This window comes from Varanus komodoensis, unplaced genomic scaffold (genome assembly GCF_004798865.1).
Source record: "Varanus komodoensis strain SLA01 unplaced genomic scaffold, ASM479886v1 scaffold48, whole genome shotgun sequence".
Lineage (NCBI taxonomy): Eukaryota > Metazoa > Chordata > Lepidosauria > Squamata > Varanidae > Varanus > Varanus komodoensis.
Genome location: NW_025336059.1, coordinates 4,112,206 through 4,137,246, shown reverse-complemented (window position 1 = coordinate 4,137,246; position 25,041 = coordinate 4,112,206). Strand labels below are relative to the sequence as shown.

The 25,041-nt window shown below is 51.0% G+C and overlaps 3 protein-coding genes across 5 annotated transcripts in view; 1 reads left to right on the top strand and 2 right to left on the bottom strand.

The window, feature by feature from the left end:
- Positions 1-919, bottom strand: part of TAS1R3 (taste 1 receptor member 3) — a 7,097-nt gene extending 6,178 nt beyond the window's left edge. The window contains exon 1 of the mRNA XM_044445283.1: positions 510-919. Within this exon, the coding sequence (XP_044301218.1) occupies positions 510-776 (267 nt within the window). The 5' untranslated portion in view covers positions 777-919. The remainder of the gene's footprint in view (positions 1-509) is intronic.
- Positions 920-3,714: 2,795 nt separating this feature from the next.
- On the bottom strand, positions 3,715-9,036 carry LOC123031079 (ceramide-1-phosphate transfer protein). 2 transcript variants are annotated; one of them, XM_044445540.1, is made up of 3 exons: positions 8,989-9,036; positions 7,199-7,329; positions 3,715-6,453 (listed from the first exon to the last, which is right to left on the bottom strand). In XM_044445540.1, exons 2-3 carry the CDS (start codon positions 7,318-7,320, stop codon positions 5,931-5,933), a joined length of 645 nt encoding a protein of 214 aa, XP_044301475.1. In that variant the 5' UTR covers positions 7,321-7,329; positions 8,989-9,036; the 3' UTR covers positions 3,715-5,930. The 2 variants fall into 2 exon arrangements, with proteins under 2 accessions (XP_044301475.1, XP_044301474.1); XM_044445539.1 differs by lacking the exon at positions 8,989-9,036 and adding an exon at positions 7,462-8,955.
- INTS11 (integrator complex subunit 11) lies at positions 7,424-25,041 on the top strand. Of its 2 annotated transcripts, XM_044445534.1 has the most exons (19): positions 7,424-7,566; positions 9,385-9,477; positions 10,970-11,125; positions 11,942-12,039; positions 12,406-12,479; positions 12,885-13,113; positions 14,423-14,521; positions 15,080-15,114; positions 15,519-15,657; positions 16,314-16,378; positions 16,983-17,172; positions 18,135-18,218; positions 18,377-18,466; positions 19,717-19,879; positions 20,462-20,569; positions 21,824-21,885; positions 22,696-22,838; positions 23,899-24,028; positions 24,845-25,041. In XM_044445534.1, the coding sequence occupies exons 3-19, from the start codon at positions 11,098-11,100 to the stop codon at positions 24,908-24,910; spliced, it is 1,803 nt and encodes a 600-aa protein (XP_044301469.1). In that variant the 5' UTR covers positions 7,424-7,566; positions 9,385-9,477; positions 10,970-11,097; the 3' UTR covers positions 24,911-25,041. The 2 variants fall into 2 exon arrangements, with proteins under 2 accessions (XP_044301469.1, XP_044301470.1); XM_044445535.1 differs by lacking the exon at positions 9,385-9,477.

Below are 25,041 nucleotides of genomic sequence, written 5' to 3'. Positions count from 1 at the left end.
CCCCCCCCCCCACCCTCCTTCCAGCCTGGGCCTTGCCAGATACGTTGGACTGCAGTTCCCAAGTAGTGTTTTCTTGCCCTCAGATTTCGGTGATAGTTTCCCCCTTTTGTTTTGGGTGGTGCATAGTTGGCCGTCTTGCTTCAGATTTGGTCCTGCGTAAAAGCCGGCACGTGGGCAATCGGGGCCAAGTGTGCCCCTTGCCGGGGGGCGGGCATACCAGCCCTAACGCCCCAAGCCCTCAAAGGGATACCCTGGACAGTCGCTGTGGACAAGGGCTGCCCCGATCTGGTCTGGGATTTAGCCTGCACCTCGAGGAGCTCGCCCTGCACGGCTCTCCCACTTCGCTCCAAGGCCCGGTCAGCACCTCGGAGAGCTCTGTCAAAGCTCAGGCGACCCCTCGGAGGGGATGCACTGCCCCACCTTCCTCCGGGTGGGAATCCGCCAGCTCCTCCTCTCCCACCCAAGCAGCTGGAGGTTCCCCACGGAAGCTGCTTGCTTGCTCACTTTACCTGTGGGATCAGGAAGAAGCTGAACAGCCTAGCCGTCACCGCGCAGAGCTCGGAGTTGTGGGGTCCTATGACGGCGACCACGCGGGGCTGGTAGTCCGTGTAGTTGCAGAGGACCCCGATCCGGTGGGTGCCTTCCTTGGAGAGGAGGAGCAGGCTGGGCTGCAGCGCGATGGCGGGCTCCATGCAGTCGTCGTGGATGTCGTACCCAAGCTGGATGCCTGGCAGCAGGGCGGTGGCGTTGTTGATTTCCTCCAGAGCAAACTTCATCCCCAGCGCCCAGACCAGGCCAGCAGCGTAGAGCCTGAAGGCAGAGGCAAAAGGAGAGCTGGTTCCCCGATTCGGAGGGATTTGGGGTGAGTGCCGTCCCGTCTCTGGCCAAGAGGAGGAGTTGGCCGACTGAGAGGGACCTGAGGTTTGCAGCAGTGTGAAAATAAAGGAGCGGGGTTGTATGGAGGAGGAACGGGGCCCAAGCGGTCCGACGGGAGCCGAGGATGCTCAGCAGCCATGCAGTTTGCCAAGCGTCCTCCGCCAGAGTGGCGGAGTGGTGAAGAGCGTGGGACTGGGACTCAGGCGATCCGGGTTCGAGTCCCCGCTCAGCCATGCAGCCAACTGGGGGACTTTGGGCCAGTCACAGTCTCTCGGCCCAACCTACCTCACAGGGTTGTTGTTGTGGGGATAAGATGGAGGGGGAGAATGATGTCAGCTGCCTTGAGCCCTTTGTAGGAAAAAGGCAGGAGATAAATCGAAAAATAAATAAATAATAAATCTGACTGCTTTGTGGGTGGCGGGGCGAGGGAATGGCATGGAGTGTCTTGGGGTGGGCACGGCCGAATGGCTGGCATCTGAATAGGAGTTCTTTGCACTGCAGCACTGAGACCTTTATAATAAGATTAATGCTTAGATCCTAAGCTAACTTGGGGAAGTTTGCAGAAGGACATTTGTCCCTTCCCGCTGCCCCTCCTTGAAGCCAAGTGTGATTCCCAGAAGGCGTTTTGGGAAAACGGAGGGGGAATGGAGGCACTTGGAACAGGGATGGGGCAGCGGAAAAAACCTTCAGTGAATCTGGTTTCTCCTGGTTCCTTAGTCAAGTCCTTTTCACAAACAAGCAAATGACTTCTTTGTGGATCAGAAAAGAAGTCCTAAGTCCCTGTTTCCAAGGGGGGACCTGCTTCTGGAAACCCTGCAAGACGGACAGGAAAGGGGCAGAGTTGCGGACTTCCTTGTTTAGCAAACATGGCTGGTGCTGATCCATTGCAAAGATGTAGGAAAGCTTGTGCAGAAAAGCAGGTCTTGCTTTTTGGGAGGAGAAGGAAATAGTATCATAAAGCGGGCTGGGCAGCAATTTTGGGCTTTGGGCTCATCAAGGCAGGAGACGAAGAGTCAAGCCACACCTTCGGGAACCTCAGACAAAACCACCCCAGCTGCAAGATGGAAAAGCTTGCATGTCTAAATGCTGGTCCTGTGTCTTAAAGCAGGAGTTAGTTGCAGATAATAGCACATGGTTAGAACCTGGAATCGTCTACACCATTTTTGCCGCAGCATCACCTTTGTGGCTCGTGTTGGATTCCTCCTTACCTCTTGCAGTTAGAAATATCAGGCGCGTTCTCCTCGGTCATGTTGGTGATGTGGACTGTGAAAGGAAACAAGCCACCCAGCATGTAGTCTCCTGATCTTCTGAATTGAGAGGACAAGCAGTGGTAATCCTGGGCTAAGGCCCAATCCAAACTGATACCGAGCAGCAAAAATGCAGACATCGTGCTCTGTCTTTGTACAGCTGGGAGATGAAGGAGCTAAAGGCGGCTGGAAATGCTTAGAACACCAAATGTTTTGTTAAATAGGGAAGGAAAACATCCTGGGAAATTTGATTAGCAAAGTATATGGGTGTGTGTGTCCATCCCTCTGTCCAGGCATGAAAGTGTAAAATAACAGTGGCTTGGCCATCTGTGCTAATCAAATTTCCCACAGTATTCACAGAACTCTGCCTCTGCAAACTGCATTTCCTCTCCAGGTGGGCTTTGTTCAAACAGATGTCCTGGGAGGCTCTCAGGTTTCCACAGGTGTGGCAGCACCTTCAGGGCAGGCCTTGGGGCCGTGGTGCAGAAGGGTGAGCTGAAGGGGGCCCCAACCCCAGTGGCGCTCAAACTCTGAAATGACGTTGCTGCATCTGTGAATACAGCCACAGGTCTTCCAGGGAGCCTTTGTAAGCTCTGAAAGGCGATGGGCCAGACAAAGCCCGGCTCAAGTGGATCCAGAATGGAAGAAAGGTGGCTGTTACTGTAGGCGGTTTTGATGCCGGGAGTTTGTGGGCCACGTTTTGTGTGGGGTTGGCCTTGGGCACATGCTGGGAATCACATACTCAAATGGTGTATGTGTGTGTGTTGTGGGTGATGCATAATTGCTTTTTTGGCAGTGCCTTCCTTCTGTGCACCGATGCTGAAATGGGACACCATCTGTTTGCTTCACAGGAAAATATTCCAGAGTTTGAAAAGCTGGGGAGGGGCTGCTTTTAGAAGGCCTCAGACGGCGGGGTGGCTCAGTTTCTCTCCCTCTAGCTGGATCCCTTTTCCCCGTTGCTTAACCTCGAAACGGTACGACCTGGGATGGTGTTAGCCAGTTTTGCTGCTGCAGCGCGTTTCTGGCTCATGCAGCGCATATGCGTGCCATGCCTTGGGTGGCATCTGAAACAGCCTGCGGGAAAAGCTGCCCTAGGTCAGTCGGAGAGGTAAGTCAAGGCACAGAGAGGGGGATCTGACGTTGCCCGAGGAGTAACAGTGGAGAATTTACACTGCAGTGTCCCAGCTTCGGCTTGTGGTGGGCCTTTTGGTGATCGGCAGCGGTCCAGAAGAGTTTGGGCCTAGCTGTTAGCTCGTGCCTTTGGGCCAAAGTGGTAGAATTCAATGCTGGACACCCTCCCTTTGCATTAGACTTCAGCTTCCATCCGATGAGGACTGGCAAGAGCTTTAGAGCAATCCATCAAGGTCCACTCGGGTTCAGTGTGTGAACGCTGACCAGGCACCACAATTACCGTGGTTAACAAGACTAATGGGGGGGGGGGGTTGATAGAAGCAGGGAGGGGCCCAGCGTGTGGAGGCTGAACATTTCATTCAGGCCTTTCCACCCACCCCGTAGCCTGACGCAGTGAATGGAAGGCAATTCTAATCCCGCTATCAGAACTCCTGAAATAAAGACCACCACTGCCCAAGAAGCAGTTACAAATAGCATTTATTTGAATCCAGCCACACGAGAGAGGAAAATATATAGAAATTCACTAGACATGCATCTGAGGCAGAATATCATAGTGCAAATACTGTCCACAGCACCCCACCCCTTCCAGCAAAGGTTTCAGCTGAATTGTGCAAGAATCGTGCATGTTACAGCATGGGATACAGCATGGATTGGATTGCTTTTTGCTTTTTGCTCACAGAAAGGAAACTTCACCAGACACCACGTTGTGAAGCTAAAAGACCCAACAACTGTTCAAAACAAGAGGAAAAATGTCCAGATTGTCTTCGCCTCAAGGTTTCGGCCAACCACCACCATGTGACTGAGACCTGGAGGGTTTTTACCCGCTTGAAGTGCAGCCTCCTGCTCTTCCTTGGCCAGCTGGACGGCAACCGCTGGCGCTGAAGGCAAAGGGAAACGGCTCGCTTTTCCATGTTTAGAAAGCGGCAGGTGTGTGTCCCATTCCATTTTAAAGATTTTATTACGGGAAGGTTGCATAACGCAAGGCCGATGAAGTGGAATGCAAGCAGGAGGCAAACGGGTGGGAGACGTGGAGCTAGAGAGACAGGGAGTAGACTGGAACAAGGCAAAACAGGCATGGCAGTCCCGGGCCAGGCAAATTTAAAACGCCCCTCCAAAATTTAATTGGGCCATTTCTTTACCGGGGCAACCAAGATGCCACATAAATACGCAAGCTCTTAAGTGGTCCGAAGCAAGGTGGAATGAAAAGCAGATGGAGAGGAAGAATCGGCCGCGTCCAAAAGTTTAGCCAGGAGCTGTGGCCACGAGGCTGGTAATTTAGACCTCGGCAGCCTCAAAGTGGAACTGTACAGAGTCTGAATGAATTAGTCCGTGGGGGGTGTTTACGGCCCTTGCAATGGACTGATTCATTCTGACTAGGGCTATCTAGACTGCAAATCTCATGGCTAAAATACAGGGCTAGATGTGGGGGTGTTTCTGTTGCTTCCCCCATCCTCTGGCTCTCTGGGCTCCCCAGCTTGATGACGAGTTCTGGAAAGTTCTAAAGCAAGCCCTACAAGTGCTGTCCAACTGCGAGGGGAGAACCAAAGAAGCCAGCGGGACAGGGAGCGAAAAGCAAGCAGGGAAAGGCATCGGAGAAAAGGGCTGAAAAAGTTCAGCTTACCCAGAAGCAAGTTTCTGCAGGCTCAGCGAGGCATAACCCCAAGGAAGCAAGCAGAGACTTGCATCCGGAACAGGTGTGTGTCCTGAAACTGGTTCAGTCAACCTGGTGATGGTTCACTGGACCTCGTTCGTCATCTTTCAGTTGTGATTGGCTCCTTTGATTCATGCAGTAGACAAGGCTTGCTCACGCATCCAGCAAGCTCAAAGCCGATTGCCAGGGTCCAGCTTGAAACCGGACCTGCTTCAAGCCTTCCGGCACCCGTAGGAAAGGATCCGGTGTATGATTGTCTTGGGAAATGATTCGGCCGAGTGGGATCCCTCTCATTAGCAGCTGCGACAGCAAGAATTGCATTGATTCAGCGAGGAAAGGATGCGAGCGGGGCCTAGTGGGGATCGGGAAAACAGCAAAGTGGGTCAAGTCCAGCCCAAATGCTGTCCTGCCCCACAAGTTCCTCTTCCCCAGTTAGATACCGCCCAGTCCCTGTCTCCCCAGCCATTGTTTTCTCAGTCGTTATAAGAAAGGTACCACAGTCCAATAATAGATCTGCCTTTCCTTTGAAGAAGTTGTCCTTTGATGGGACAACGTACGTTCCATCAACTGACCCTCCTTCTAAGCTTGGGGCCCTGTGATACCCGGAGAACTGGATTCATTGTTCACCGGGAGAAGATCGCCTTAAGAACCAGAAGAACAAGGCGAGGTGACTGGCAGGCCTCCAGATGTGCTGCCCTCCAAGCCCCATGAAACTCTGCCTCTGGCTGTGCTGGCAAAGGCTGATGGGCGCTGTAGACCAAAACATCTGGAAGGGATCCACCTGTGCCTAGAAGAGCTGGGAAGAGCTCTGTCCCAGGACAGGGAGGCTGGAGTCACGTCACTGCCCGTTCCTGCGTTTCCTTGGAAGGAAGGGGCTGGAAGAGAGATTTTGCTCTGAATGCCTGAGAACTCACAGCTATAGGAATCATGATTGATCTGAAGAAATGCTAGATTGTGATACCAAGAAGGCCAGGCCCAGGTGAGATGGCTCTTGCTGCCACCTGGGGAGTTGGGAACCCGCCCCATCAGGGGAGGTCGAGGAGGCTGTGCTGGGCATATAGGGCCTCCGTGACCTCGTACACCTTCCGGATGCTGGGCAAGGCTTCCCTGAGCATTTCCACCGCCTCTTCGCTGCTGCCCACTTCCATGTTCGCCAGGAAGAGATCCCGAGTGGGCAAGGTATAGAAGGCCAGGGTGGCCGCCTTGCGGACAATCCAGGGGTGGTAATTGGCCAGCGAGGCGTTGTAGGCATCCGTGCACAGCACAGATGTCTTAGAGTCCGTGTTGCTAGTCCTCAGGGCCTCCAGGAAGAGCTGGAGCCAGCGAAGGGCCCGGTGGAGGCGCAGGATCGTCCGGCAGCCGGAAGCCGCGTTTTCCCCAGGCTGCTTCAGGTCCACCAGGTTGTTGGTCAACTCGTAGTCCACCATGGACTGGAGGGTGGCATAGTCCTCCTTCCGTGCACCGGCCCGGAAGTCCTCCATGATCTGAATTTTGGCCACCGCATCTTTGGAAATAAAGGAAAAGATGGTGCCCATGCTATTCAGAAACCTGCAATTTTTTGAAAAAGGAATGTAATATTGTAAGGAGGGTGAATCGTCTTGGTTCCAGCAAGGGGCACACATGCTGTCCCCAAGAGCATCCCTGCTCTTCTAAAACAGGAATGCAAAGGTAACATTTAGTGAGTGGTCCTGTGCACGTTTAGACAGAAAAGCGAGTTGTATGACTGGTTGCTAGGAATGCCGGAAACTACGACATCTCTCTTTCTAAACAAGCATAGAATTACACCAGAAACTGGATATTCTTGAGCTGCTTTTGAGGACTACAACCTCCCAGACAGATGTACAAGGTACGTTGTTTTGAAGTAATTTTTGAAATTCCATGATTTTATCATGTTGTTCTACTTTAGGGCTTGTTTTCGCGAACTGCCCGGAGAGCTTTGGCAGTTGGGTTTTGTTTATCCCATTTCTGTGCTGCCCAAGACTGTGCCTGCCCTTCCCAGCATGCACAGCCATTGCTCACACTGTCTGGGGAAGATGGGAACTGTAGTCCAGCACACGTGCAGGCCACCAGTTTGGGAAAGGCTAACCTGGGGGACAAGCCAATGCATGCTCAGAGTGGCGGGTGGGGAGAGCTGGCAATTCCGGGACTTGCGTTTATCTAAACTTGTACAGGAGCAGGAGCGCCCTGTTATCTGCCGTCCCAAGGAAGCAGGCCTCTTGCCACTCCCCAGCTGCAGAATGAGATTAAAGCAGAGCTGACTCAGCGATCCAACTGGGGCCCGTCATGGTCTTACCTCACCAGTCCTTTCCAGCCAGCTAAGTAAGGGTCCAGCAGAATTTCCTCCTCCTCACTCAGACAGCTCTTGAAAGTGACCAGCACTTCCCTCAGGCCATTCCCATCATCCCCGTTAGCCATGGTGACACTCTGAAACAGATGCCCAGACTCAGCATGCACGTTACACAGAAGCAAAGCAGCCCCGCAGACCCTTTATATCAGACTGCCACTACACATTTTTAATTAGCATTTCACTGATACCTAAGGTGTTTTTTTCCTAACCTCTCTGCTCTCTGGTGATAGGCTATCCATTCTGACAATAACTGAGAATGTTTCTGCCTGGAAGGAAAGATGACATCATCAGGGGTTCTTTAACTTAAAGAAAAGGTGAGTAAAGGGGAACATATAGAAGGCTATATGGTATGGAGAAAGGGGATTTTTCTCTCTCCCACTAGAACCCCAAAAGGGTCATCCCGTGAAGCTGACGGGAGAGAAAAGGGCTTGTTTAAGCAGCACTGTGTACTGTCATCAAGATTCCCCTCAATGTCAGCAGCTGTACAAGGAGTAGGGAAACATTTGTGGAGGAGGCGGCGGCTATCAGGGGCTACTTGTTTGGATGCCACAAGCCACAGAGGTGATATGCCAACAGCAGTTGCTGGGAAAATTGGGCAGGACGGGGCCGTTGCACTCGTGTCCAGCTCCTGGGTTTCCCGTGAGCAGGTGGCTGGTGATGCTCTTCCTTTGTCCGTTGTTCCTCTGTGCCATCAAGGTATCTCTGACCTATGGCGGCTCCGTGAACGGGAGCTCTCTGAAAGAATCTGTCCTTGACAGCCCCGCTCAGCTCCTGCAAATCCAAGGCTGTGGTTCCCTTTATGGAATCGATCCATCTCGTAGCTGTTGGTTTTGTTGTGCCTTCGATTTCCCCCAGCGTGACTGTTTTCTCCAGTGCGTCTTCTCGTCGGCCCACAGTATGACAGCTTCGGCTTTGTCCTTCTAGTCTGGAGGGCAGGTTTTGGCTTGGTTTCATCTAGGACGCGCTTGTTTTTCTTTGTCATTCCAAGGTATTTTGCAAAGCAAAGGTCTCTTTCAGCACAAGTGTTGAACACACCCTGTCAGCTTTCTTCACTGCCCGGCTTTCATGCCCATTCACTGACTGGGAACACAATAATGCAGAAGATCCCGATCTTGGTCTCCAGTGAAACCTCCTTACATTCGATCTTTCCCAGCTCCTTCATTGCAGCCCTTCGGCACCGGAGCCTCCTTGGGATGCCCGAGCTGCAATGACGGAGCTAGGAAAGATCAAAGGCGAGGATATTCCACTGGAGACCTTTGAACTCATGCCTGGGTGAAGGGAGGCAAAACCTTTCCTGGTCTTGATTGCTTTATGGCTAACGGTCCGGAGTCGATTCGATGCAGCACAGCTCTCTGCCAGCCCTGTGGCTCATGCCTCGATCCTCTGCCCATTTCTCCTCCTCCCTCTGATCCCGATCCAGCTTTCCACAGGGTTCGGCTGGCATATCAGGTTGAAAGAGAGCGAGGCAAACGCGCCCCTGCCTTGACCCTTCTGCCTGCAGGACGCCGTTCGCTCTCTCCCTGTCCCAGCCTCCCAGCAGCGCCTGCCCAGCACCACCAGTGGCTTGGAGGACCTGAATGGGGGGTCACAGGGGGGCAAAGGGAAGGGGGCAGCAGTACCCAGCATCCCCCGCGCGCTGCCCCAGCCAGCCCTTGGCCTGCCTCCCATCATGCCCTGCCCAGGGAAGGGTCCCCCCCCTCCCGGGGGCTTCGCTCCCCCGCCAGCCGCGGACCCACCTGGGGAACCTCTTCCTCCTTCCAAGTCGCAGCCGTTCTGTCCCCGCCCGCCAATCAGAGCGCGCGGCCCCGCCCCGCGGCTCCCTGCGGCCAATCCCCGCCCTCTCCCCGCCTCCGCACGGCTAGTTCTCTAGAGTCGGCGTTCTTCCCGAGTAAGAGGGAGCGCGGTGCGCATGCGCCACGGACGGACAGGCGAGGAGTAGCGAGCACGCATGCGCCAAGGGATCGAGTTTGGTTCGGAGAAAGATAGAGATACGAAGGGAAAGTATAGAGTCGCCTCTGCCTCTAACTTCGTTCTTCCCGGCTCTTGCTTCCTTGCTGCGAATCTTGAAATGTGTTTCCATTTACCCGGAAGTGAACTGTTTCTATATTGCTTTATTTTTCCATGCTCTATAGGCAAGATTCGCGCAGCTTTCCGGAAATAAATTGCGGTTGTGCGCATGCGCCCCTTCGGTGTGGGCAGTGCGGGTGTGATGCTGGGGGAGCAACGTGAGTAATGGGGGGGCGCCCGGGAGGGGGTCCTGTTGCTATGGGAACGGGGAGGGCGATGCACGCAATCTGGCGAGCCCCCAAAGTGCGTGGAACTTCGATTCCCATCATGTCTCTCTACCCCATCTCCTGGTATGCGTTGGACTACTGCTCCCATCATTCTCGGAAGGGGACGGTGGGCGTTCAAGCACTTTGCGCACGTGCCAGACGGGAGTAGGGATGATGGGTGCTGTGATGCCGCATACCTTGGGTCGGTGTGTCGGACTGGAGTAGAGATGATGTGAGTTGTAGTCCAGTGCACCTTGGGGGGATAGGAGTTGTAGTGCAATACATCGCGGGGATGGTGCCCGATTCGAATAGACTGGGTTAAAGTTTCGCTTACCTGGGAGTAAGTGCCATTAAACTCACGGGCTTACTTCTGAGTAAATATACATGAAGGTGATTCTCTTGGAGTCTGTACTTCTGGTGCGTGGGAAGGTGGATTGCTTTATGGGATGTGGAAGGTCCAGGGTGTCAGATCATTTGCTTGAAGCTTTGCATCCCATCCTTTTCTCCCAGCGGGCTCCGGGGAGTGTGCAGCTTCTGTGCCACAACAACCCTGTGAGGTAGGCTGAGCCGAAGGGATTGCTAGCCTGAGCACACCCGCCGAGCTTCATGGCTGCGGGGACTTTTGCACCTGCATCCCCTTAGCCAGGCACCTTCACACAGTCTTGCAAAAGAAACCCCCAAAAGTTAACCTGTTGCAGCCGAAACAGCTAAATGCTTTGCAGCACCTTAAAAACTAGCGCTTAAGGCAATTGACTCAGGAAAAGGAAAGGATGCATCCCAGAAAGACAGTGTTTTGGTAAGCCCAATTCTTTTGGAAGGAGTTGTTCTTCCCCATAGATGCGTTTGTCCAACACTTTCTTCATGGGGTTTGCACACTCTGGCCCAAATATCTGGTTAATATCTGGCCCAGATCGTTTTAATTGCTGCGTAATCGTTTAAATTGCTGTGTAATTATGCTGCTCATAATGATCAGGAATGAGTGTATCCTACTAAAATGTGACCAGGTTGGTAGAGCTCTGGAAACCAAACTCTGTGATGAGAAATGTTTGAAAATGCTGGAGATGTTTTTCCTGGGGAAGAGAAGATTAAGGGGCAAACATGATAGCAGGTCTCAAATTTATGAAAAGCTGTCGCACAGAAGATGTTCTGTGCTGCCCCATTGCTGCTGACTCCTGATCTGTGAGAGTTGCAGGGATGCAAATGTTGCTGAACCTCCGAAAAAAATTTCTCAGGGCAGAAGCTCTGGCTGTAGAGGAAATTCTTTGGGAAGTTGTGGGTGGTTCTTTGCAGGCCGTATTTAAGCAGTGACTGGATAGCTGTTGTGGGGTTTTTGACTGCTCCACCGTTATGAAATATAAAATACTGTGATTTTTTTGGTCTTGAAACAGTGTCTCTTCTGCTGTGTGCTTCAGGCTTTTTTGCTGTTGTTTTTGTCTTCCTTCAGGACATCTGGAATCATCTTTCAGATGAAACACTTCAGGTGCAGAGTATCCTGGACACTTTTATGGGGGTGTCTGAAACAGCTTCCCTTGTGACTGAACTTCTAAATTTTCCTGCCTGTTAAAAGAAAGAATGCCTGAAATAAAAGTTACTCCTTTGGGTAAGGTGCATGAATATCTGCACTTGCTTTTTTGTCAGGAAAAGACAACGTTAAATTTGTTTATTCCATTTCTGTACTGGCAAATAGTTGAGGCTTTCTGGGCAGTTCACAGTAGTTAAAACCCTAATAGCAGTTAGAACTATATTATTTTAATAGATTTTAGAATTTTAAATATTCCTGGTTGTAATTTATATAAGTTGTTTTTGTTGCTGTGTGCATTGCTCAGGGAGTCCCGTGTGGGACTATTGGATGCAGTGTATAAATTTAATGAACAAAATTTTCAAACTACAGTGTGAAATAGAAGTTAAAGCAGTAGTAGGCTAAAGAGGGCTTTGATCTGATCTTCCCAACCTCTTTGTAATGCTTTAATAATTGGTCATTTTGACAAATGACAAAAGGTTGTAGTATTAAGAGTGACTGTTAATTATTATTATTATTATTATTATATTTCTATGCCGCTCCTTGCCGAAGCCTCGGGGCAGCTTACAACACAATAAAATACATTGAAATACAATAATTGCTGTCACTCTATTCCGTTCCTCCATTCCCATGGCCACCTCTGCCTTGAACGGCTAATTAGCTTTCTGTCGTTAGTAATCCTGTATGGTCCTCACTGGGGGCAGAGTGCACAAATCTCCCATGAGAGGCTTTCCCCCCCAGATAGTCTTTGCTCAGTCATTCGCCTGCATGGAATTTCGGGTTACCTTGGTGACCAGGTGAGTTGCTCAGTGCAGCTCTCCCTTGTGCAGAGGAGGATGTCTGCAGTCACAGGATAAAGGCAGTTGACGGTGGCATCTTTCGCACCTCTCGTTTCAGGAGCTGGCCAAGACGTGGGCCGCAGCTGCATCCTGGTGTCCATCGCCGGGAAGAACGTCATGTTGGATTGCGGGATGCATATGGGTTATTATGATGATGTAAGTGCGGGGGCCCAGGACCAGGGCAGAGAGGCCCTGTAAGCAGACTCCGTCTGACTGCAAAGGAAGTGAAGAGGGTGGCCGGGAGAGGAAGGGCCTTCTCGGTTGTGGCACCCCCTTGTAGAATCTGCTTCCCGGAGAAACACGCCTGGTGCTAATGCTACATACGCTCTAGCGCCACTTTAATTTTTTTTCATCTTCCCGCCATTTTAACTGTCAGCTTTGTATCGGCTTTTAAATTGTCTGGGACGTGTAGAACAGTTGCTACTATTTATTATACATTGTTATTGCACAGGTCTGCAAAAATTTTGTTGCACGGAGATGTTTTTAGCCCATTCCAGGAGCCTGCTCTTTTGTTTTTTTCAGAGGCGCTTTCCTGATTTTTCCTACATCACCCAGAATGGGAGGCTGACCGATTTTCTGGACTGCGTCATCATCAGGTTGGTTCCTCTGACTTACTGACCTGTACAACTCATGCCTCCTTTGGTAGCTGTTCAGTCAGCTTCCATGAAATGTCCTTAGCTCTGTGGCCTCCCATACAGCAGATTTGGATCACGGAAGGGGTGTGTATCATGTCAGTTTTCCAGGGAGGCTAAGAGCTGTGCTTCCCCCCGTTCTGACCTTGGCAAGATGCATTGTTAGCGTTGTTAGAAATTTTATTTCTAGGCTACCGCTCTCTCCAGAGAGGCTTCTAAACGGGGTAGGGGGTCACAGTCTTCCCCTGTACTCTGCCTCCAGCGTCTGGTAGCCAGAGGTTATTGTGGCAACTTCCAGGATTAAGGCCTGACGGATTTAACGAGGGCTTTTGGAAAGTGATCTTAAAAGCGTGCTCCGTCGTTCCCCAGTCATTTCCACTTGGACCACTGCGGGGCCCTTCCGTACTTCAGTGAGATGGTCGGCTACGACGGGCCCATCTACATGACCCACCCGACCAAGGCCATCTGCCCCATCCTCCTGGAGGACTTCAGGAAAATCACCGTGGACAAGAAAGGGGAGACCAACTTCTTCACCTCCCAGATGATCAAAGACTGTATGAAGAAAGTCGTGGCCGTCCATCTCCACCAAACGGTCCAGGTAGGGCTGCCCTGAGGCTTGATTTTGAGAGCCTGGGCCAAGATGGTACCATTTCTTTGCAAGCGCAGTGAATTTAAGAGCGCTTGGTCGGCCGGCCACCGTGAGAACAGAATGCTAGGCGAGACGAGGCCTCGGTCTAACGCAGCAGGTGGGTCTTCGGCTTTTCAGAGCTGGGCCGGCTCAGAACGATTCTCCACAGCAGTCCATGCATGCACTGGCCAGCCAGCTGCTCACAGGAAACCCACAGGTGGGACTGGAGTAAATAAATAAATAACCCAAATAGGGCTGCAACCAGCAGTGATCACATAGCACCCTTCCACCTTCAGCTGGGTCTACCAAGAGCTTTGTGACTTCCTGCATTCTGCATGTTAATCCAGTTTGTTTGTTTATTTGGCTATTTTGAACCCGTCCAGTACAAAATATCTCTGGACGGCTTACAGAGTAATAATATCCAATAAATAAGATAAAACAGTAACAAGATACAACGATAATAATAGCAAACACGACTGAGGGAAAAATAAGATCTGAATTTAAAAATTTTAATTTTTAGTTTCCATGCAATGGATCCACTTACCCTTTACCCCCCATGCTCTTGAAGGAAGGCCCAGTGGAGTTTTAGGCATAGGGAAATCACTGGTCCTCTTGCTTCCTGCTAGTTTTAAGTTTTATTTTATTTTATTTATTAAAAGCTTTTGTATGCTGTCCTATTACACAAGATCTCAGGGTGGCTTACAATTTTTAAAAGGACAATTAAATAACAAATCTCAGTGAAACAGAACAAAACAATAAACCAAACAGCGACTAAACTAAAAAAAACTATTAGAGTTTAAAATACTGTTTAAAGAAAAAGGTTTTGGCCTGGCACCGAGAAGAGTATCAACTATAAAATGAATTAAAGGCTTTTGTATGCCGTCCTATTATACAAGATCTCAGGATGCCTTACAAGATTTAAAAAGATAATTAGAACAACAATTTCAATAAATAATAAAACAGAACAAAACAATAAATCACAAAACAAACAGGGCAACTAAACTTAAAAACCATTAAATTGTAAAATAGGTTTTGGCCTGGCACCGCAAAGAGTATAAACTTGGCGCCAGGCGTGCCTCTCTGGGGAGGACATTCCAGAGTCTGGGCACCACAGCAGAGAAGGCCCTGCTCCGAGTTGATGACCTTTCTTCCGCTCTTGGAGAGGGTTCCCGGAGCAGCGCTTCTCCCGCAGATCTTCAGGGGCGTGAGGAAGATGTTCCTTCAGGTGTCCTGGTCCCAAGCCGTTTAGGCTGTGTTTGCTTTTGCCCCTCTTCCGCAGGTGGACGACGAGCTGGAGATCAAGGCTTATTATGCAGGGCACGTTCTTGGGGCAGCCATGTTCCAGATCAAAGTCGGCTCTGAGTCTGTGGTTTACACTGTAAGTGCACAAGCCACGTCTGCGTGGCACTGGCTGGGTCCAGAAAACACGATAGCCCAAGGGCTGAGTATGAGTGAAACGTTCCTGCTTTTGCAGAACCAAGTAACCCAGAAGTTGCCTTCCCTAAGATCATCTTCACATGCTGAGTCCCGGGCATCTAAATTTCGCAGTCGTGGTGCTGACAGTCAGACAGACAGACCCGTGGCCTCTTTTACTACAGCAGTTTGCTCAACAGTGTGGTGTCGTGGTTAAGAGCGTGGGACTGGGACTCAGGCGATCCGGGTTCGAGTCCCCGCTCGGCCATGCAGCCAACTGGGTGACTTTGGGCCAGTCACAGACTCTCGGCCCAACCTCCCTCACAGGGTTGTTGTTGTGGGGATAAGATGGAGGAGGAGAGATGATGTAAGCTGCCTTGAGCCCTTTGTAGGAAAAAGGCAGGAGATAAATCACAATAAAAAAAAAAACAGTGTGCTATAAAAGTATTCTCAGTAACTTCAAGCAAGCTGTCTGTGATGCACTGAAAGTATATTTGGTTTGTTCTTTCTTGTGCTTGCTTAGGGTGATTATAACATGACTCCAGACCGGCACTTAGGGTAAGTTCTCGGCTTTTATGAGTGAAATTGATCTTAATTAACATGAACGGTTTTTGCATTGTGCTTTATGTCTTTCAGGGGGCAAATCTATGCATGCCACCTGGAAAGAAAGCCAAAAACTTTTCTGTATTTGCAGTAGTGCGTAGGATCGTGCCCCTGTTCTTTCTATGAGATTTGTTTTATGGGTAAAGTGGACTGCAAATTTAAAAAATAAATGGCGAAGCATGTGGATTTGGGATTCTCGAAGGGGCCTATCATTCATTTAGATTCAGAATGTACAGACTGTGCTTTCATACCGAGAACTAAATGTGTGGGAGGATTGGCATGTGTGCGGGGCGTCTTCTGCCTTCTGCCCGGTGCAGGGCCTCCTCTCTGGAGCGAAAGTCTGTGTGTCCCCCTTTTAGAGCCGCCTGGATTGACAAGTGCCGCCCAGACCTGCTCATCTCCGAGTCCACCTATGCCACCACCATCCGGGACTCCAAACGCTGCAGAGAGAGGGACTTCTTGAAGAAGGTCCACGAAACGATTGAACGAGGAGGGAAGGTACTGGGGCTTTCTAGATGGCCTCGCGACGTCCGAGGGTTCCTGAGAAGATCGGTGGTAGTGGACCTGCCTTGTTGCCAGAGTCGGCACCTGGGCCAGTAGTTCCCTACAGTGCTGGCATCGGAGAGCAGGACTAGGGCTGGCTTGGGGATTGCTTACCTGGAGCCAGGGGGTCAGACTAGATGACCCAAGAGGCCCCTTCTGACTCGCTGTATTTCTAATAGAGTCTAATGTATTTGTGCCATGTCTGTTTTCCTGCAAAGAACGCCAAGCAGCTGCCATAATGCCAGGGCCGCCTTGACAGCATGATGGGCCCTGGGCAAAGCAGTGTCCTGTGGCCCCTCTGACAACTACAACTAATGTTATCTTTGGAAGTTTCCCAGTTTTCCAAGGGTTCATATACACAGGTTAGCGTGGGGCCCATCGGGCCCCTGCGTTAAGACGGCCCTGTATAATGCCCCTCCTTTCCCTTTTGTCCTCACAACAACCCTGCGAGGGAGGACAGGCTGACTGGCCCAAAGTCACCCATTGATCTTATGGCTGAGCAGGAGCAGGAGCTGGAACCAGGCCTCCCAGTCCAGTCTCAGCGCCCCCGACTGGAGAAAGCAGGTGGCTCTGCAGTTTCCCTCCAAGCCCAGCCTGTTCTCTCCTCGCAGGTCCTGATTCCAGTGTTTGCCCTGGGACGTGCACAGGAGCTCTGCATTTTGCTGGAGACCTTCTGGTAAGGAGGGTGGCGCGCTTCTGTTTCGGCTCAGGACTGCTGTCTTGCTGCGTTGCGGTCCCGCAGCTTCCTGCCCGTTTCAAGAACAAATTCCTCCACGGGTGCCTCTTTCCGTCTGTGCCCCGCGCATACTTGTGCGTATGAGCCAGGGCGACTTCTTTTCTTTTCTTTTCTTTTCTTTTCTTTTCTTTTCTTTTCTTTTCTTAACTTCTTTTATAACTTCTTTTATATCGTTTATGTGTGTGTGTGTGTGTGTATAATTTATATTATTAATTTTAATTTTATATTGTTATTTTTGTATCGTATTGTATTTTATTGTGTTGTAAGCCGCCCCAAGGCTTCGGCAAGGGGCGGCATAGAAATGTTCTAGTAATAATAATAATAATAATAATAATAATAATAATAATATCTCACGGAGGTGCAAGCAACTGTGCGCAATCATGCTTATGGGTGCAGAATCCACCTTCCTGAGAATCTCAGGTGGCCTCTTCAAAAACGGGGGAAGAAATCGCACCCCAAGTTCCCCGTGGAGGCGGGCCGGCCGTGCCCGCCAGGGGTGACGTTCTCCCCCCCGTTTTTCACCCCGGTCTCCTTTCCTCCAAAGGGAGCGCATGAACCTGAAGGCCCCCATCTACTTCTCCACCGGCCTGACGGAGAAGGCCAACCACTACTACAAGCTCTTCATCACCTGGACCAACCAGAAGATCCGGAAAACGTTCGTCCAGAGGAACATGTTTGAGTTCAAGCACATCAAGGCCTTCGACAGGGCCTTTGCCGAGAACCCGGGGCCGATGGTGCGTGCCGGGCGCTGCGCTTGTGAATCCCCAATCACGCATGAACCCCCAGGGCCGTTGTCTCAGGTCGCCCTCCTGTCGCCTGTGCCGATGGAGGCTCGGGGGCAGCGACCAGGGCAGAGGCGACCTCGGGGCTTCAGCAGCTTCTGTGGACGGTTTACCCCAGTTTTGCTTTACCTGGATTTTAGACGTGTGTGTCCCTCTGTGTCGTACAGGTGTTGTTATCATGTAACATCCAGGTTTTAATTTTTGTGAGCTCTTCTAAGAGTTTGGACAGTGGGTAGCATAGAAAACGACACAGACCATGACGTGAGAGGCTATTGGGAAAGGCAGTGGACCTGTGGTGGATCCGCACCAACTCTGAGGTTCCTGATGGGACCCGGTCCCGGACTGGGGCTGCCAACCCTTTCGCACTGGTGGGCATGTTTGCACTGAGTGTCTTGGGGGTTCTTGCCCATTTCCAAAAGGGCTGCTATGGTGGATGCGGCCAGCCACAAAAGGGTCCCATTTCCCGGAAGGCAAACCGAGGATGCAGAAAGGAGCATATCTTTTTATTTGCCCATTATTTAATATTTAATTATTTTAGTTAGTTTTTAATATCATCCTTCTCAGTGTTGTACTTCGATGTGATTTATTTATTGTAAGCCGTCCTGGGACGTCTCGTAAAGGACGGGGTACACATATTGTTAATCAAAAATAATAAATTAATATCTTGCCTGGGACACAAAGTGCAAACAAAAGCTCTGAGCTTTAAAACACACCCTGCCTCTTTTGAACCCAAATGAAGATGGTTCTGACTGGCAGTTATTTTTTAAAAACTAAGAAACCCCCTTAAATAGAATAAATGGAAGTCAGAGTGTGGTGGAGACTAAAAGATGGAATCATGAACAGATTGGTGGACCCCCTGGATTAAGCATGTGGTTCTCGTTCTCTCTCTGTCTCTGTCTCTCTTTTTGTACCAGGTTGTCTTTGCCACACCCGGGATGCTTCACGCGGGGCAGTCCCTCCAGATCTTCAAGAAATGGGCTGGCAACGAGAAGAACATGGTATGAAAAGCTGTGGCGAATGAGTAACTCTCCTTCACTTGCAATGCCTGTGTTCAGACAGTTCCCAAAAGCCCCACAACTGAAACATTTTATTTTGCTTGTTAAAATGCAATAGGTTTGGGATCCCTTAACATGCTGCTTTGGGGTTTTGTTCCCAGGTGATCATGCCCGGATACTGTGTACAGGGCACCGTGGGCCATAAAATCTTGGGCGGCCAGCGGAAGTTGGAAATGGAAGGTCGACAAATTGTGAGTGTACTTCTTTATTTATCTATTTACTAAATGTCTAACCCGCCCTATTAGCTGTACAGCTCCCTGGGTGGGTTACAACAATGAAAATACCGAATAAAATGCAGTATAAAAACAGACACGACATTAATTAAACATTAAAAGCCACAGAAAATGCACAGAATTGATAACATAGCCCACAGTTAAAATACTGCTTGAAACAAATTGGCAATTAAAACACCAGTGAAATAAAACGATCTTTGCCTGACACCTAAAAGAATGTAGAGAAGGCACCAGGTGAACCTCTCTACAGAGCTTGTTCCAGAGTTGGGGGGTCACTGCAGAAAAGGCCCTTCATGTTGCCCTTCTCATTTTCTGAGGAAGGTGCTCCTGCAGAAGGATCTCAGATCCAGGTCTAAGGTGCCAGGTAGGTTCGTACGGGAAGAGGCGCTCCTTTAGATTCCTTGGCCAGCTGGAAGTTTCAAAGAAGGGCCTCCTCCGTGTTGATTTGCATTAATTCACTCTCTCCACTTTAGAAAAATGAATAAAATGGAGACCAAGTACAGTGAAAGCATGCCCAGGTTAAGAACACGCATTATAGGGAAAGCTGTTACAGATGAGAATATAGACCAATGATTCATACATCTTAATTTGATTTCTGCAGCTTAGCTTTTGCATTTGCTGCTTTTAAAATGTTTTCATCTCTCTGAGTGTTCTTTTTTCAGGACAGAAGGGGACACCTAATTCTCGCTATCCTAGTATTAAAAAAGTAGGGTCCTCTTATCATATGGTAACTCCACAGGGAGAAATTAAACTGAAAGGCAAAATCCCTGCCCCAAGGAGCTTGCTGACTAAATTCCAGTTCGAGGCAAGACTGCAGAGAAGCAGGAAGGAATGACGTGGGTTGATGCAGTTAGACAGAAACGTGGGAAACGGCCTTAATCATGGATCCACCCAGTTCTGTGTTACCTACTCTGACTGGCAGGTTTTCTGCAAGGTCTCAGGCTAGGAAGGGCCCTTCCATTCCCTGGCACTTGATCCTTTCTTCAAGTGAAGAGGCCAGAATTTGACCCAGGACTTTGTGCCCAAACCTTCTAAGTAAAACCAAACCTAAATCAGGACAGGCTGGGTTTAACCAAGCCACCGCCTACAAACCGTGGCACAAACACATCCCACCCAGGGCACAGCCTCGCCAGCCAGCCCCAGCGCCAGCGATCGGTGTTCCCGGAGCCTGTTTCCGGCGTGATTTGTGCCTCTCCCTCGTTCCTCAGCTAGAAGTGAAGATGCAGGTGGAATACATGTCCTTCAGCGCCCACGCCGACGCGAAGGGCATCATGCAGCTCATCCGGCAGGCCGAGCCCCGCAACGTCCTCCTGGTCCACGGCGAGGCCAAGAAAATGGAGTTCCTCAAGCAGAAGATCGAGCAGGAATTCCGTACGTAGGACGGGAGGGGTGCTTACGGCGTGCGGAAATGGGTATTGCGCTGAAGGGCTAAGTAAAACGTTACAGGGGCAGCTCGGCCGTTGAGCTGGGCGTCTTGAAACAGCGGCTGCCTGGCTGGCCTCAGGCAGGAACTCTCCGGATGGCTGAGATTTCGATTCCTCGGCAGCTTCTGGGGCTGCTTTTCCCTGGAGGGTGAATCCAAACGCCAGGGTGTTCTGGAGAAAAGCTTTTCCTGCCGATAGCGTAGGCCTTAGACCTTGGCAAGACTCCCTGAGGGGGCGGGCCATCCGGGGAACACTGCCAGACCACTTCCCCACTGCTGAGGGAGTCTGCGCTCGTCCAGCCCCGTTCCTTCTGGGCTTCCAGTGCCATCCAAGGCAACCGCCCCCGTGTCGCGTGTCTCTCCCGCATTTCGGAATTCTGTTGGCGGCTCCGGGTCACAGTGATGAGACAGAGACGCTTCCGGCTTCCAGGGCGACCCGCCTGTTGCTAACCGGCCCCGGCGGGGCTGCTGCCCTCCCGTTTGCTCGTATCCACGTCTGACGTTCCTCTTCCGCATCTCTCCCCTTCCAGACGTGAACTGCCACATGCCAGCCAACGGAGAAACAGTGACCGTGTTCACCAACCCCAACATCCCGGTGGACGTCTCCCTTGCGCTGCTGAAGAGAGAGCGTGCAGTTGGTAATACGGCGGGGGCCCAGCGGGGGGGGATTGGGGAGGCGTCACGCAGGAACTCGGCGTGCCAGTTCATTGCTCTCTCCCGGCAGGTTCATGCAACTGGCTTCAGAAGTTTGCATCCCCTTTGGGTTTTTTGTGAGAGTCTCTAAATCTTTCAAGAAGGCAATGTTTCCATTTTGAAGCCCATCTTTGCAATCCGTAAGGGCTACATTCAAGGGAGAGAAGAGCAGGCAAAGGAAACACCAAGGCCTGGTCCACCTGGACTGTCCTTCCCCTGAGAAGTGAGAGGGAAAGCAAGGCCATTCCTACAGTTCTGCAGATAGTCTTTTTCCTCTTCCCTCCCCATACTCTCTTCCTTGTGTGTCATGACCACATAGAGGACAGGCCTTTGGGCAAGGATGGGAATTTTTTGCTGATGGCTGAAAAACTAACGTGAAAGACTTTTTTTTTTGCCTGGGAGTCACATAAGCCTAGTTCAAGTAACTAAAAGTGTGTTTAATTTCTGTGAAATAACTGAAAGGAGCAGCTTTGGTTATCAGTCAGGCATACGTAAGAAGCAAGCTTTTTGCCCCCACAGGAAACGCTTCTGAACAGGGAAGTACAGACATTGCAGAATCCATCCCAGCTCTGTTTCGGGCAGCTTTTGTTCGGTCACCCGCTCTCTCACAGCACTGGCTTTTGCACAGATCCGTTCTTCAGCCAATCCCACAAAATGGGCAGCCCCAAAAGCTGCAGATCCCTGAACCAGGAGCATTTGCCTGCTTTGGCCTATAGGGGAACTGCAAGTTTTTGACGGGGTTTTTCAAAAAATTGTTTGTGCGTGTAGAGCTGCAGCCCGTTGCTTTTAAAAAGGAAATCCATGCAATCGAGCCGATCTTAGACATTCGGACTCTTTGGAACACACTGCAGTTCCCTCGGGCATCCTTGCCCCGGAGACCCCGCCACAGTGTGGCCATGCGCAGAATGAGCGCCCCTGCTTGATCCCTGGAATATCGTCGTGGCCCCTGAGGGTAGAGCCCGAAAGGGAGCACGGACGCCGTGGAGGCCTTCAAGCAGGGGACGCCCGTGGGAAACACTTTCTTCTGTGCATCTCTGAGTAAAACCCACAGAGAGGCCCAGGCTGGTGTGGGGGCATTCTGGTGCTCCGCGCGGCACTGGTTTCCTGCCCCCCCTCGCGCAGGGCGAGAAAAACGACTGTACAGCTGGCGACGTCTTCTGTTTTGCTTTTTGCCCTTCCCTCCATACGGCCCCACACAGGTCTCCTGCCGGACTCCAAAAAGCCAAAGCTCATGCATGGGACCCTGATCATCAAGGATGACGTGAGTGGAAAGGGGGTGCTGGTGTGGTGGGGCTGGGGTTCTGCTTCTGCCCCCCGCCCTTGGCCGTGAATCTCACTGGACCGGTCCTTGCCTCACCAGCTCGTGAACCTCCCAGGGGAAGATGGGTGTGAGAATCAAGCATGCGTATCCCCGTGGGGTTGTCACAAAAGGAGGAAAAGCAAGATGCAGAGTTAATAAAGCCGGCAACTGTTCACCAGTCTGGGGCTTTCCACTCGTGGGTGAATTTGGCTTGACCTGTTGGGGGGTGTCCGGGGCACCGTGGCTGCTCGAAGGAGCCCCCGGGGGTGCTGAGCTCCGTGTGTGCCTGCTTTGCTTTGACGGACTGGATTCCCCTTGCACGTGAGGCCACAGAAGGCCTTGCCCTGCAAGGTGATGTCGTGGCTGGCCGGAAACGGCGGCTTCTGGTCAGCGAGCAACAGCAAAATGAAATGACGAGGGCAGCACGGCCTCTCATTCTCGGCCCGCTGGGCTCCTTCCCGCACTACCTGCGGAGAAAGCCAGCCAGCTCGCTCGCGGCCCCGCACAGAATCCCTGCTTGCCTGTGCAGCCAAGTAGGTGGCTGAATAGGAGTCGGTGAGCTTTTTCCTGGGAACAGAACGAGCGCGGGCAGCTTCCGAGCTGGGAAGGTCAGCGAGCACCCCTCCAGGCCAGGGGTTCTTCCCCCTCTGTCGCTGCTCTCCGTATCCAGTGGGACCCGGAAGAGTCTTGTCATGGGCTCCTTCAGTCCCCCGGCGTCCCGGTGCATGTGGCACACGGTTTAATCCAGACCTTCTCTCCCTCTCTGGGCAGCACTTCCGCCTGGTTTCGCCTGAGCAGGCCCTCAAAGAGCTGGGTCTGGGGGAGCACCAGCTGAGGTTCACCTGCCGGATCCATTTTCAGGACCCCCGCAAGGAGCACGAGACAGGGCTTCGTGTCTACAACCACCTCAAGAGGCGAGTCGGCCTGGGCAGGGTCTCAGCCGGGGCGCCTCTCTGGGCACGGAGGAGGGGTGGTGCTTGAGGCTCCTGAATCGGGGGGGGGGGGGGGGAGAGCCACTAGGGGGCGATGGGGGCACATGGACCGGGTTGTCCTTTCTAAAGGGGCACCACGGACTTGGGAAGAGCCCAGAAAGGATCAAGGGGCTGGACCAGGAAAGCTGGTGGCCTCTGGGACCGTGTAGCTTGGGAAAGTCGGACGTCTTCACATGCTGCACAGATTCCTGCAAGGTGGAGGGATAGCCACCCATCCGGGGCCTGGACAACTTCAAGGGGAAGATAATGTCTATCAGCGGCCACTAGTCCTCATGACTCCAGGCTATAGGTGCCCATGCAGTGCAGATTCTGACTCGGTTACGGTTGCTTGTGGAAATTCTGCAGGCTGAACATGTTCTGCTTCGTCAATTTGGGCTCGTTAACTGAAGGGAGGGGTTGGGGCCTTCTCTGAGCACCAACAGCCCCCTGGAAATCCTCTGTACATCTCATGGCACGACCTGATGGCTTGCAGATCTATGGGACTACAGTTCCCAGTGTTTCTGACTGTGGCTGGGGTGGATGGGACTTAAAGACCAGTGCACCTGGAAAGTATGAGATTGGGGAAGTCTTCGGTAAGGTCTCCTGTTTAGCTCCTGAAAACAGCTTAAAGCATAGCCTTTCAACCCTGAGGACTGGGAACTTGCTTTTGTTTGCCGAAAACTGGAAGGCCATATTTGCCGGGGGAGGGGGAGGGAGTAAAATTACAGAGTTGCAGGAATGATGCCTAAACTTAGTGTTCTGCTTAAAAAAATCAAACTAGCGCTCCTTCATGGATACTTGTAAATATTAAATTTCCAGCCTACTTTCTGTGTTGGCAGCACCTTTTCAGATTCCCTCCTACTTGTGAGACCCATAAATGCATAAGAAAGGAATTGCAAATCGCAAGACTGTGCACAGATAAGAAGAGCTTTTAGACAGCTTTTCCTCGCAATAGAACGTCCTAGCAAGGGTGTAGGGATTTCTAATGTATTTTCCCCTCCAGCGTCCTGAAGGATTATTCCGTGCAGCATCTCTCCGACTCCTCGATCATGGTAGAATCCATCCTGATTCAAGTTACTGTGCAGTCAGAAGATCCTGCTACCAAACTGCTCCTGGTGTCGTGGACGTACCAGGTAAAATTGCATGTTTATATTTCAATTCCACCCCCCACCCCACCCCACACACAATGCGCTGTCTATAAGCACATAGGTCCTTACAACCATCCTTGGCTGTGTCAGTATGGATGCTTATATGTGTGTTTATATTTAACTGTCTGCATCTTTCAAAAATAAAGCAAGCCCTCTTAAACCCAGCAAGGATCGAGCTAGCTCTCCTTCATGGATACTTTTAAATATTAAATGTCCAGCCCAGAACGGAGAGTCTGCCTGAAGACAGGTTGTCTACACAGGTGAGGGCTTAGCTCCTCCAGTGGTCAAGTAAATGCCTCTAGGAAGCCCACAAAAACGTCTGTGGGTTTTCACCACATCTAGGGAGAGCAATGGAAGGCCTGTCTTAAGTATTTGCATTAATTGACCTAGCTTGAAGAATTTGAGATTACCTTTTAGGGCAAAAACCCCTCTCGTAGCAGCTTGTAATAAAAAGGCTAAAAAAGCATTGTTTCCGTCAAAACTATCCAAGTTACAACAGCATGGAAAGAGTTTTGACAGCCACCAAGATGGTCATGTATAAAATGAACCTATTTGCAAAAGCATTTTGGAGAAACGGCAGATTAAAAGATTCGGCAGACTGGAATAAATGGGGGTTTCAAGGCCCTTTTAAAAGTCAGCAGTGAAAGGATCAAATGTGTGTCTTTTGGAAGGCAGGGACCCAGAAAAATCAGACCCCGCATGAAAAAATGAGCGATTTCCAGCCTTAAAATGTCAGGCATTAATTGTGAGCTCTTTTAATTAAACCGATTTGTTCTTCTAAATCTGGATTGTTGTTTGCAGGATGAAGAAATGGGAAGTCACGTGACCTCCTTGTTAAAGAAGGCACTGCCCCAAATTACAGCGTAAGCGTGGATCGCCCATGGACGCCTCCAGCAGTTCCAAGCCTCCCAAAACCTAGCGAGCTATGTAAATATTTAAAGCATGCCAACTTCAGGGTCTTTGTGTGCATTGAAATAAAGCTGCCGTAGTTTCAGTAA